Source organism: Ptychodera flava, chromosome 9, assembly GCF_041260155.1.
Source record: "Ptychodera flava strain L36383 chromosome 9, AS_Pfla_20210202, whole genome shotgun sequence".
NCBI classification, from domain to species: Eukaryota; Metazoa; Hemichordata; class Enteropneusta; family Ptychoderidae; genus Ptychodera; species Ptychodera flava.
In genome coordinates this window covers 43,822,119-43,835,179 of record NC_091936.1, presented here as the reverse complement: position 1 = coordinate 43,835,179, position 13,061 = coordinate 43,822,119, and the positions used below count along the sequence as shown (strand labels likewise).

The following is a 13,061-nucleotide window of genomic DNA, read 5'->3' as shown; positions in this document are numbered from 1 at the left end:
GATTTTCACCAAAAGTTTCAAAATGAATGCAAACAAGCTATACAGTAGAGAAGAGTTTTAAGATTTGAGAATTCAGATGTTGCCCCTAAAGTGTTTGTCTTTAAGATAGGATCTGAATTCTTTGAAATCTGTCACTAGTATCGCAGGTAATGTCTTTGTCAATGTCCTGTGAAAGTATTCAAACCAATCAAGTGAAGGCTTCATGCAATCTAACCAGAGGCAAGCTGTAAGGCATGTCTTTGAAGATTAAAGAAACTCTCCACGATCCTAGTCTCAAGTGAGAAAATTTCAATAACTGTATTAATGTCAGATTTGATTACCTTCAGGCTACGTACATTCAGGAAGAAGTTGAGTATTAAAGTGTACGTGTAGACATCTTGGAAGCTGCTACATTCTGGTTATTAAAGGGAAAGCAGTTTATTGCAAAAGTGTATAAAATACGGTTAAAATAAACTCACAGTTTTTTCAAATTTTCTTGTTAAATTTCTGACGTTCTGTATGTCAATTTCACTGAAATTTTAAATGTTACTTTTGCTCATAATCATACAGTTTATACATTTAAGTATTGCTATTTGATTCTTTCAAAAAAATGAAATTTCTTAAATTAGATAGAGCAGGCTAGGTCATGCTTAATTTCTTTAATGGTATTAGCAAATAATCCTTTAATGCCATAGAGTTAGGTATTGTAGCCTCAATCTTACAGTTACTGCCGATTATAAATCCAAAGTCATCAATATTACTTCACAAAATAATGTCACTGAGGTTCATGTCGTCAGACAGGATTGATTCAGCCTGACATCAGAGCAGAGAGTCGTGTCACTGTGATTTATTGTCCCAGAGTCAAATCACTCCATTTTCTAGAGAGTGATTATCAGAGGAAATCCAGCATCGATTCATCAATGGAGTCATTTACTCTTCAGAGAAAAGTCAGTGTAATCAGTGTCTTACTTTCTATCTGAAAAGGTCATTGTACTAGCCTTGTCTGTGTCAGTTTTGATATATGACCATGGTGACCAGTATAACACCTGCAGATAGGCATTTCATCCAAGCCATCAACATTGTATGTGAGGCCATTGATAAATACTCTGTATTTAGCAGATGCTTCCTTCCCTTTGTTAGAACCACAATGATTGCTGCATTCAATATTGTTTGGTACATTCTGTGATATGCTATCTCTTCCTGTCCTGATATTGAACATGAACCCTGATATCACTCTTCTTTGAATAAAGTGTATATCTGCCATATCAAAACCGGCAAAAACATTGATTTACATTGTAAAATCAAGCATTCTTTATTTTGTTGTGATTTCAATTTTTTATGCCTTGCTGACCATAAAATTACTGTACATCAAAATTTATGTTTCTGCCCAAAGTCTATGGACTTATCAAAATCATAAACAGAGTGAATCAAAAAGAATAAACTTCTGCAGATTGTCATGTTGAATGTTGCAGGGTCACAATATTGAAGGATTAAACTTCAGGAGACTGTCATGTAGCACATATGCTTGTAAAAGCTCGTTGAGCCAGTATTTTCTACATACACCCAAGAAATGCCAAGTAACTAGTGGGCTAGTCTAGTTTCAGCTCTGAGTCTGTGTAAGTTATGACCTGTAATCCGATGTCTTTACAGTACCAATGTCATGAGCTTTCAATCAGTAAAAGCTTGCAACTTATAGTAAGCACTGTTGGAGCACTGTCAAAGTATACATGTTTGCCAATGTGCACTAGAATGAATAAGGGCTGAAAATCCAATATCTATATGTATGTCCACGTCCATATATCTACTTGATGCATGTCCAGAGAATGTTACACATAAATGTAGTGACCACTTGTGTTTTTACCAGTCAATGCATTATGTCTTAGCATGACAATCTTTGGATAAAAATGACCATTACATGTAGCAGTGGCTGAGTGTTATTAATTATTACATGCCTCGTATATCAAACGTTGCATGCTCCGTAGGACTCAATGGTAACTCGTCAACGACATCGCGGGCCGCATAGTCATCATTGGACCAAAAGTGAACTGGAACTATTTTCAACTTAACAACTTTTTAATGTAAAAATGTTGAAATTTCATGTTTTGCATTGGAAATCCGGTATATGCAAAATTTTGCAGAAAAAAATTGATAAACCACATAACAGTAGTTTAAATATATCATTTCACCATTCAATGATGAAAATCATTCCATTTTCAACAGATTTTTGTCTAAGATGGAAATAAAGCATTTGATTATCATTTGCCAATAAACCTAAATATTTTTAGCGAAAACTGTGTAAGAGAGGCATGTAATAAAAAAATAGCCCAAATAAGGGACTATGTACCCTCGAGGTAGGAGACCATTTGCCCTCCTTATGTCAGGCAAATGGTCACCTACCCCCGGGCACATAGTCCCATGTTTTGGCTATAATATGTAATGTTACATCATGATACTGTAAACTGTGTGTTGCAGGCTACCATACAGAGTATGGATAGAGAGAGGACATTTAACATTCGTAGAGAAAACAAATAATGGGTGGTATTATAAAGGAACAAACAAGAATATTTGCATTTTTTGCCTGGCTTTATAATGATGTGAATATATATGCATATTCTTTCATTTTGAATATCATGAATTAATTTTTTTCATCATTGCTTGCATCGGATGAGTTAATTTGTAACACTTGATCATGTTGCTCACGTAGAAATTTATCTCACTGTAACTCTATAATTGAGATTCAGCCAAGCATTTACAATGTAAATTTGATGAATCTCTGGTGTATTGTGGTTGTTTGTAAGTTAATGATACCAAATGACTGTCCCTGCTGAGAGTCAGTAGCAAAATCAGCATAGACATATCTGTCACTGCCACTGGGCAGGTACAACGTGTTAGACACCCAATTCTCACACTGTTCATTCCTATTTTGACAATTTGTTAAAAGAGAAAATGTGTAATAATTTGTCCAAGTCCAAACTAATTTCAAAAGTTTTGCAAAAAAAACACCAATAATGCACATAGTGCAGCTAAAATTTTGCTTTTTCTTAAATTTTACTGTAAGCCCCAGTAACTAAGTTGCGGAAGTTTTTCCAGTGTGTTTGTTCCATGTATCAACCATGGTCTCTGGTTGTAACTTCTTGAGCACATTGTCGTTGAAATACCAAAAATTTAACTTGTTAATGCAATATAAATAATAAGTTGAATTGTATATTAATATGTTGCATTGTTATTGTGACAACTGAATTTAAGTCTAGACAGAAATTCAATTTCAGACAATAAGGATTAGCCAAGCTTGTTAACATGCAGAATACTGTGTATTTCTACATGCAGTAGGTGTAGTCAAAGAAGATATGGTTTGTGCAAATAACAAAAAAAAAAACTGTTGAACAGAAATTTCACATGTTACAGATATTTGGGGATTGAGTTTTTTTTGAGCAGTTGGAAATTTTTTTAGTGTAAGAGGAATTATTGAGGTATTGTTGTGGTAACATGATAAAAGGAATTAGCGCCTGTTATGGCATATTTTGTCATGCTTATTTTGTTCAGTGTAATGGCAACAATGATTTGAAATATGACACAAATTGAAAGAAATAATCAAAAAAAAATTTAAGAAATGGCATTGTACCCCTTCATATGTTCAAATGTTTTCATTCCATTGCTCTTTTTTCCCATCTGTTTCACACAGCGTCCAGAAGGCTTTTTGTATCCGTATAGTTCTGAAGTACCAGCTGCTGTCAAGGTTATTAAAGATAAAAGTGACCAGCAGACATCATCAACTCCATAGTCCAAGAATAGATTGATGTATCAGTGAAAAATGAACCCAGTGGATGTTTTCAGAGACAGAGAGGAGATGGCTTAAAGTCTATATCATCAGAAAGTTGTTAAATCTTATGAAAATACATGTATGGTTTTTAGGACTGCCAGCTTCACAGTCTTGTTGAAGGTAAGAAGACGGACATTAAACAGAGATATGATGTAATCATAAATGTAGGGAGTCCATATATGTTCAAAGTATTTCCCTTTATACTGCCATCTTAAAAAATTATTCTTCAAAAATCTATAGTATGCAAGTAATATATTGATATAATTTCATAGGTTTACAGCTGATAAAACAATTTTTTTGAATGACAAGAATTGTATATTTTTTTAAATAAATATATATGAATTCTGAAATATGTTCTTTTATATTTCACTGCCTATTGAAAATTTTTTCATAGTCTTCTTATGTAAGCCGATTGTCAAGCATTTTAATATTTCACCAAAATAGTTATGTGATGAAAATAAATATGATGGAGAGTATGTTCTTGAAAACTGATAATTATTAATACCTTGTACTTGAAGTGTTCACTAAAGTTTCAATTACAGGAACATGTGAGATATTAAAAGGACTGAGTCAGAGAGTGTTTTTTACCAAACCGGGAACAATCCATAAATACAGTAATGTAATTTTCTTTGGTCATCAAAGATTTGACATTTTCATCTTTGATCCAGTAGTTTTGATATTTAATAGACACATGTATTCAAAAGGATAGACAAATTTTATTTTGTTCTGACAATCATGAGATGTATGTGTTTATATTTTAGCTCTACTGTCAGCAACATAAAGCCTTTCAGATTGGCTGATTGTCTGACATCCATCCTACTGTCCATCTGTAATCTGTCAGCAGTTGACTTCTCTGAAACTTGAGGTCTGATTGCTTTGAAATTTGGCATGAAAGCTCCTTTGGATGACCTTGCTTAGGTTTGTGTTCAAATTGTGGTTGAATTTGTATTTTTGGGGCAATTTTTCCCATTTTTTGTCATTAAGTCTTTGCTCAGAATCTGCTTGTCCAAGTGCTTCAAAATGTGATGTGCAGGTTCCCAGGGTTGAGCTAAGTCAGAGTCTGCAATATTGTATTTTTGGGGCAATTTTTGCCATTTTAGGTTAAGAATCTTCTCAGAAACCACTTGTCTGATTGTTTTGAAATTGTTGTGCAAGTGCCTAGTGTTTATCTAAGTCAGATTTGTTCAAAAAATCTTCACAAACATTTCTAACATGTGTTATGTCAAATATCACAGGATCTCTATCTGCCGCTAGCTCACTTCTTTAAGGTATTTTCTATTTTTGGGTGAAAAGGTTGCTTCTTTGTAACCACTCGTCTGGTGGCATTCAAAATTTACTGTTAGATTTCTAGTAATGACCTCTTTCAGATTTGTTCAAATTGTCATGAAATTTGCATATTGCCCTTTTCAGGATTTTTATGCTTTCAGTCAACAAATATCTACTTTGAAACTATGTGTGATTATTTTGGCTTATGTAAGAATTTGGAATGATCAAATTTAACAAGTGCACAGACTCTCTGTCTATCTAAACTATGCTAGTCCCTGTAGGATAAATGTGGAAATATTTAACTTCTATTTTGTTAGTAGTAGAAATAAGATGATGACACAGTGTATAAACTCATATCATGTCTGTAGGCTGGAATGCGGTAGGCATTTAATAATCAGTCTTAATATAGTTCGTTGCCACTGATAACTTTTAATATGGAACAAGAAAGTCATTGCAATCATGACAACAAGTCGTCATGATGTACCGATGCTGAAGGTGCTAAATTGGAAATGTTTCATTGAGATATTCACATATCAAGAATGCTCCTTGTGAAGAGACATACAGACTCTCAAATGTTTACAATACTGTTTTTGTCTACTGCTCGTGTAGACTGATTTTTAAGCTCATGGAGAAGACAGTTTTCACCATCCTGTCTTTGTGAAAATCTAAAATGTAATTTTACCCGTAGAGATAGATGGCAGCCATTTAGGATATCACACTTCAGTAAATGTCAGGTCATTTTATGTTTAGTACCAAAATTTGCATAGTTACCACGGAATTTTATCATGAATCTTGAAAAGACTGGTTAAACATTATACTCCATACAACTGTGAGTAAAATTTGAAGTCTTCCAGTTTTTAGGTGCAGACCATCTTAATTAAAACATATTTTTCAAATTCCACCTTTCATAGCATACAGGCTAAGAGATTCTGGCCCCTCTGCAGAAATCATTGTAGATACACAGTAAAGTATGGTGTAGTTTAGTGAGTTGTAGCCACAGTGACAAAATACTTGGTAAATATAGAGTTAGGTACAATAATCCTGAGTTATGTATTTGCAGTAAAGATTGACTGACTGTGATTGGGTCATGACATTTTTCATTTGCCATTTGTATAACTTAATGACAGTCTTTTATCAAGATTAATGTCAGATTTTATCATACATGTTTTCTGTGACTAAGAACAAACTTATATATTATATATCATATTGTAATTAGGTCTAAATGTAACAGTTTACAGTTTGTATACTACAACAGCTAATTTGGTACCATGGTGTCTTGTCTGGTGATAAAGGTTTGCATGTAAACACTGCGATTCCATTGAGTAAAGATGTTGTTTGTATCTGTGTGTTGCAATGGATGAGGATGACCTATGGTTGCAGAAAAGATATTTTCACCATTTAAAGAAGTGTCCTTAATGATTGTTTCATGGTAGATATCTTGAATTGAAAGTATTCTTGCCGCAGTCCACCAACATGTAGAATGTATACAGTATACATTGTGAAGTGACATGAAAATTGTAATACTATTATTGGAACAACTAGGTATACAGTATATGTTCACTGTATACATACCATGTACTTTAATCTCTGGATTTATCGTGAATGCCGGAAATTTTTAATTCCATATTGAATTACTATATTCATGTACCTTGACTGCCGGGAAATTCCAGCAGGGTCATACATATGTTCATATGACCTTTGATATATTGGATATTATTGGCGATTGCAATCAAGGGGTTTATGTTTTAATGTAAGTTGTCACATCACAACTGTCAGTGTTTTTCTGTCATCCATTACTGTGGTGCTTCCTTGACTACTGTGAACTGTGAAATGTTTGTGAAATCATAGATCTCTTTGGGAATATTATTATTTTCAAACTTGCTACAGCTAGTTTTTTTTTAAGTTGAATTTACTGGCTTGACAGCTAAGCGGTACTGGAATATGTAACTTACATAACCCTGCAATTTCATGTCAGTTACAATTTTGAAATTATCTCAAGAGCATTTTGTATTTTGAAAATTAAAAAAAATTATTACTTTTGTATGTTTACATCTGCCTGATGAAAGTACCTATGCTCAATGATTTTTGAAATTCGCTGAAAATGATTGTTTTTATTACTAGTAATGAATTATTGGACCAACTACAAGAAATCCTCATCATATGATATGTAATGATGATATCACAGAGTTTGAATTGTTGATATCAACAATTTATTGAGATTAAATTTTCTGAAATCTTGTTAATCTAGGAGTTCATTACTTTGAGCACATTTCAGTTAAATGTCAATTCACATGACATGTTTTATTTAATCACTGCCACCCTTGCCATTTCCCCAAGAATAAAAAATTGCATCTCGTTTAAGTCCAAGAAATTGACACCGGCTAGCCATTTTTACCCAGGTTCCAGTACCAGCTAAGATGAAATTTGAGACATACATGGGACACCTGGTGGTGTAATATGTTATAGCGTAAGTTTTAACCATATGCAGCCACCATTGTGTCTGTTCAGTCTTTGTTACATTAAGATAGAAGGTGCCTCGGGTAAAGTGCTGGGTTTTTTCATTCTTGATCATGAATGGTGTAAATTTTCAGGGAGCAAAGTATGAGAAAATGCTTAAAACTCTGTTTCAGCTTACGTATTACCTTAAAAGTCTTTGTACAGTGTTTGAAGAGTGTAGCAAAAGTATAAATCATTGGACTCAAACTTTTGTATACAAATAAAGGGGTTTTCTTAGAAGACTTCTGGCCAAATACGCTATCCCAGAATTCCGATGACTACTTGAAATAGTAAGCACCCCCAAAGTGAAAGACTTAAACATTTGCTCAAAGTTTCCTAAGGGAAACTTACAACCATTCTCATACCAAATCAAAATTAGAAATCAGGGGTCACAAGTTTGGAAGAAACAGATCATATAAATTTTAATGATATTTAATCTGTGTTAACAGAAATTAAATTTTCGATTTTAACAAAAATACGACAGTGAAAATGTCATTTACTTGAAGTTCAAAATGAGCTCACACAAGTGGTAGATCAGAAAAGAATTGTAAAAATTAGAGAGTTGAAATATCTGTCCCCGAGGCGCATTCTACCTTAATGAATAATGCTGACCTTGTTAACTATGTTCAGTTTTAGTGAAACCTGATGTTTCCATTGAAATACAGACAAAACATTCATGTTTGTAAAGGATAACAAAAGGTCATGTAGTGTTGCAACACTGTATTGAGTCACAGTTCATATAGAGTTTCAGAATATACTGGGTATATATGCAATGGTTAAGACAATATCACAAAAAGGAAGTTAAATCTCCTGCATTGTAATAATTTTGGGGAAGTAGAGCATGAAACAAAAATAGAGAAACTACCAAAGATGCCCTGAAAGTACTATGTTTGTTTACCAATTTTATCAATTTTGATTTTTGCTCCAGAGACCAAATAAAAAAAACATCATGGAAAGTATTCAAGTTTTAGTCTGTGTGAATTTTTCATGGGAATGCCATCTTCTTTGTTATGGCAAATAGAAAGGCCTTGTCAGTTTTAAGCTTATTGCAATTTTCAAACACAAGGAAACAGTCAAAGTAAAACAAGGTATCAGCCAAATATCCTTTTTTTGTTCTCAAAACTATTCTTTTCAGTGTTGATTCATCAACTTTTACCACTTTCCTGTATTAGCAGCAAGCAAAAAAGTCATGAAAAGTTCCTTACTGAGCTACATTGTACTCCACTTCCCTCAGGTACATTACCAAAATCTGTACATTTCATATGCTGTACATTACATCTTATGTTTCATGTAGTAGAAAGCCTTAATGCTACTGATCCCTTTGGCTGTTTGGTATCCTTGATATTCCTCACTTATTTCAGCACATGATCGAAATTTTATTACTTTTTCTCATCATTTTAGCCGGCATTATTAAGGAATTTGATATGACGTCATCGAAACTCATTTTAGATACAGTGAGCCGTGATACAAGAAAGTATTCATGAAAACAAAAGATCAGTTGACGTCCGCCCTCTGTTGACAAGTTCTATACAGGACGGATGAGACAATATGCTTGTTGTAAAACTGCACTCACTTCAGTCACTTCGGCTTGGTGTTCTGAATACCTCTGCAATGGAATGTATACAAATTTATTCTTACTAATGAATTGTACCTCAGTTGTATCTCGCCCTTTCTTGGCACATTTCACAGCCGTCGCTGACCGCGCTGCACGCTCTGAGTGACGGCGTCTATCGTCTGTGTTCTCTTCATCACTCCATCGATCAAATCAACGAAGCTATGGAATCGAGCAGCAACGTCAATAAAAAGTATCCTTTTCCAAAAATTACCAATATCAATACATACATCACTCAATTTTATAGATCGATGATACAGAACAGTTTATTAAAATTTCGTTAATATCCTATAAACACCGAAACCTTGAAGGTCGTACCCTTCAGTCAGTGTGTAGGCCTATACGCTGATATTCAGAAATTTAAATCACAAATTTGCAAATTTTTTTTGCCTATTTTCGGCCGACACATTTTCCTTTCGATGATGAAATCACAGGCGAAGGAAACTGGCCGACGGCAGAGTACAGGCAATTTGTCATTTCAGTCCCCATAGAATCAATGGACCTGTTCCAGCTAGTGCCAGGTGTTCTGTTCAGATGTCAAAGGCGATGAATAAAAATAGAATTGATAATTACATATAGTTGAAGTTCAAATAAAAATATAAAAAATCTGGTAAAGTGACTTTAAACGTCCTCCAGCATTGATAAAGAAGAAATTGCGTCGGTGTATACTACTTAACACTTTATTCTGACGTCTAGCCTCGCTGATAACTTCCAAGGAAATCTAGAACGACATACAGACAAATGAATAACAGAACTGAAATAGCTATTGCACTCGAAATAGTACCAGTGCTCTCAGAGCTTATTTTAATCATATGATTGTGAACAAGGTTTCTAACGCCCCGTCCTGATTGTTCAATATTTTCAGTAATGAGAAAATACAGAGCATTAATACTTCAACGAAGGTATTGCGGAAGCCCTCTTTGACGCGCCCTTTGCTTGTGTGTGTTCCAAAGGCTGTGAGATTACTAGACGATTTACCGGAGTTCTCAGCGTCGTCAAGGAAACGACTGCGCCGAGTGATGATGACGTCATTATGTTTTCCACTCGACTGGAAAGCGTTTGTAGGCCGCTTGTATAAAACAGGTTGTTTATAGGCTATCAAAACCACCATTTAATATCGTCGGCAATTCGTTGATTTTCAATCAACCAAGGCTATTGTGATACTTCGGACCTCCGTAAAATGCATGCATTTCAAGGGTGTCGAAATTTCAGTTTAAAATAGCAAACCGAATGTGGCTCTCTCCCTTTTAACGAAATTTCCACATGACCCACCGTAACCATAGTGAGCGGATGTAGGTATCAATATATCACACCAGCTTTGCACTCGGGCGCGAAAACGAAATTATTTGTGCATTTTTCTTCTATAGCTAATTATCACTAGTATCCAACAGACATTAAACTAATGGAAGTTTTGAACACAACGTTGCAGAGTGTGTTTTGAGTAAAAATCGTTGACAAAAGTTCAGATATACCTTCACTGCAGAGACACTGGTCCGACGCTAGATAGGGGAATGACATTATTAAATCAACAATCAGGACTCGAAATTTATATAATTCTTTCAACATCCGCTCAGTATAAGTTGGGTTTTGCATGGACACGCACCTGCCTCCTGGTGTGTGAACGGTTCAGTGACCGGATTATAATTTATCGATAACTCAACCCAACATACCCCCCATCATCCAACCTACCTAACTCCTTTTGCAATATTAGACCATATGAACATGTGGTTGGGTCATCTGTTGTGTGTTTGAATTGTTTTTGTTTGTTTGTTTGTTTGTTTGTTTGTGTGTGTGTGTGTGTGTGTGTGCTTGTAACGAAAGTTTAAATGCATAGATTAGATAGATAGTCATAAGCTTCGTGCGTGTCAACCTCCAGTGCTTGCCAAAGGGACTTCACATTCACAGTGAATTTATCGAATTCCAAACAAAACATTACAAATGCGAATTTGGTTCCGGTCAAAACGACCAAAAGTAGGATGACTAGTGGCATGGATAAGTAAATATCAAAATATTATTTTGCTATTTCATTCTTGATATGCACAGTGCGTACGGGTCTGCCAAGCTACCTAACCAAGGTGATATGCACAGTGCAGTGTGCATCCGGGTATTTCGACCCTGAAACGCGATCCAGTTCTACAGTAGAATTATGACACAACTTGTCAAAGAAGATGCAAACAGATTTATATCCGGCGATGTTTAGAGAAAAAGGCAGGACTTCAAAATGGCTTCAAAACAAATTTGATTGCAACTGACAAGCAAACTGAGGATTAACCGAGCACAAGTCTCTAAAACTCCCCTTTGCTGCAAAAGATTTCGCCGGATGGCGATGTATTGACTCGGAGCTACAGCGATATGTTGAACATTTGCCGGCCAGACAACAAGATCCTTACTGACGTCTGAACTTAAATCTTTCACGGACAGAGAAATGGAAACAGGTGTCTGTTTGATGTTATACGGACGAAAAACTCGTTCACAATTCAGCATTGACTGATAGCGGATGACCTAGGCCCTAGAATGTCTCGAACGTAAACGGCGGCCAGAGACGTTGTCATGACATGTTATTAGGCCTACTAGTTATAATGCTGTTGATAAAATTTGAAGTCAGAAGAAGAAATAACAAGTCATGTATCTATAAAAAATTGTGTTCATCCTTGGGATCAAAAGTTTGTGTATACTTTCAACAAAAACTATACTTTCACACACTTTCATTCGTATTACATCCGAAAAAAATGGATTGGGGCTATAAAAAACACGTGACTTATAGGACGCTGTCACACTGATATTTAAAGGTTTTAGTATCCCGAGTCGGGTTACAGTATCAAAGTTTAAAATTTGACCGAGTGGAAACAAAGACATTTCGGCTTAATTGAGGAGGTGTGTTTTTATTTTTAGGTAGAGTGCACCTCAGGGACAAATATTCGGACTTTAAAGTAATATTATGGTCTACCACTTGTAGAGGCTCATTTTGAAGCTCACACTTACGTAAAATTTTCACTGTCATATTTTTGTGAAAATCGAAAATTTCATATAACACGGGGTATGCGGCCATTTTGAATTTCAAATATCTGTAAATATGGGGTAATTTGTTTCTCTGGTACCTAATTTTACACGATGACCGCCGATTGTTATTCTTGATTTCGAAAGAGAAATGTTTAAAGTCCATGAGGAAAGTCTGAACAAAACTTTAAGTCTCAATTTGGCGGCGCTTACTACCTTCAAGCCATGAGAATAAATTATGAATCGGAAAGAAATAGCTGATCTGATGGAGCTGTATAGTACGGCTGTTGCAAGCAGTGATGCAGAAACAGTCTAATGATATCAATGATGATAGCAATGGAATAAGTCTTTCCTTTCAAACCCTCCAACATTAGTTTCTTTCCTTCAGGCTCTGGGATGTCCTTGTTGTGACCCTTCAAGTTGACCCCATCCATAACGATTCGCGGCAAGCGTTTCGACAAAATACTGTGTGAACGGACAGACGGGGAACACACTACCTTTGTGTATAAAATTACTCTTCCGTTGACAGTTTGACGATATTAATAATTTCAAACCTGACGACGGATTTTTGGTAGATTAAAAGATTTCCCTGGGATAACTCCGGTAGTGTTGAAAAGATGATCTCGATTATGAATGTATTTATATCAGAATTCCAAGAATTCAAACTATATGTACATCCTAATTTACATATTGATTGAAAGTGGTTGACCGAGTATAAACCTGTGTTTCAAAAAAAAAAATCCCGCGACATTTTACACCTGCATCGTACCGGAAGCGTGACTTACTTTTCAGTACGAGAATGTTTTTTAATAAAGTTTCAGATTTAATAACAACGAACTCTCGCTGTGTAGACCTATTGATTAACCCTGAGACTTTCCAGCATGTTGTCTC

General features: G+C 35.2%; 1 protein-coding gene across 1 annotated transcript in view; it reads left to right on the top strand.

Moving 5' to 3' along the window:
* LOC139141110 (uncharacterized) overlaps nt 1-8,520 on the top strand; it is a 43,646-nt gene extending 35,126 nt beyond the window's left edge. The window contains exon 6 of the mRNA XM_070710693.1: nt 3,662-8,520. Within this exon, the coding sequence (XP_070566794.1) occupies nt 3,662-3,760 (99 nt within the window). The 3' untranslated portion in view covers nt 3,761-8,520. The remainder of the gene's footprint in view (nt 1-3,661) is intronic.
* Nucleotides 8,521-13,061: the final 4,541 nt, after the last annotated feature.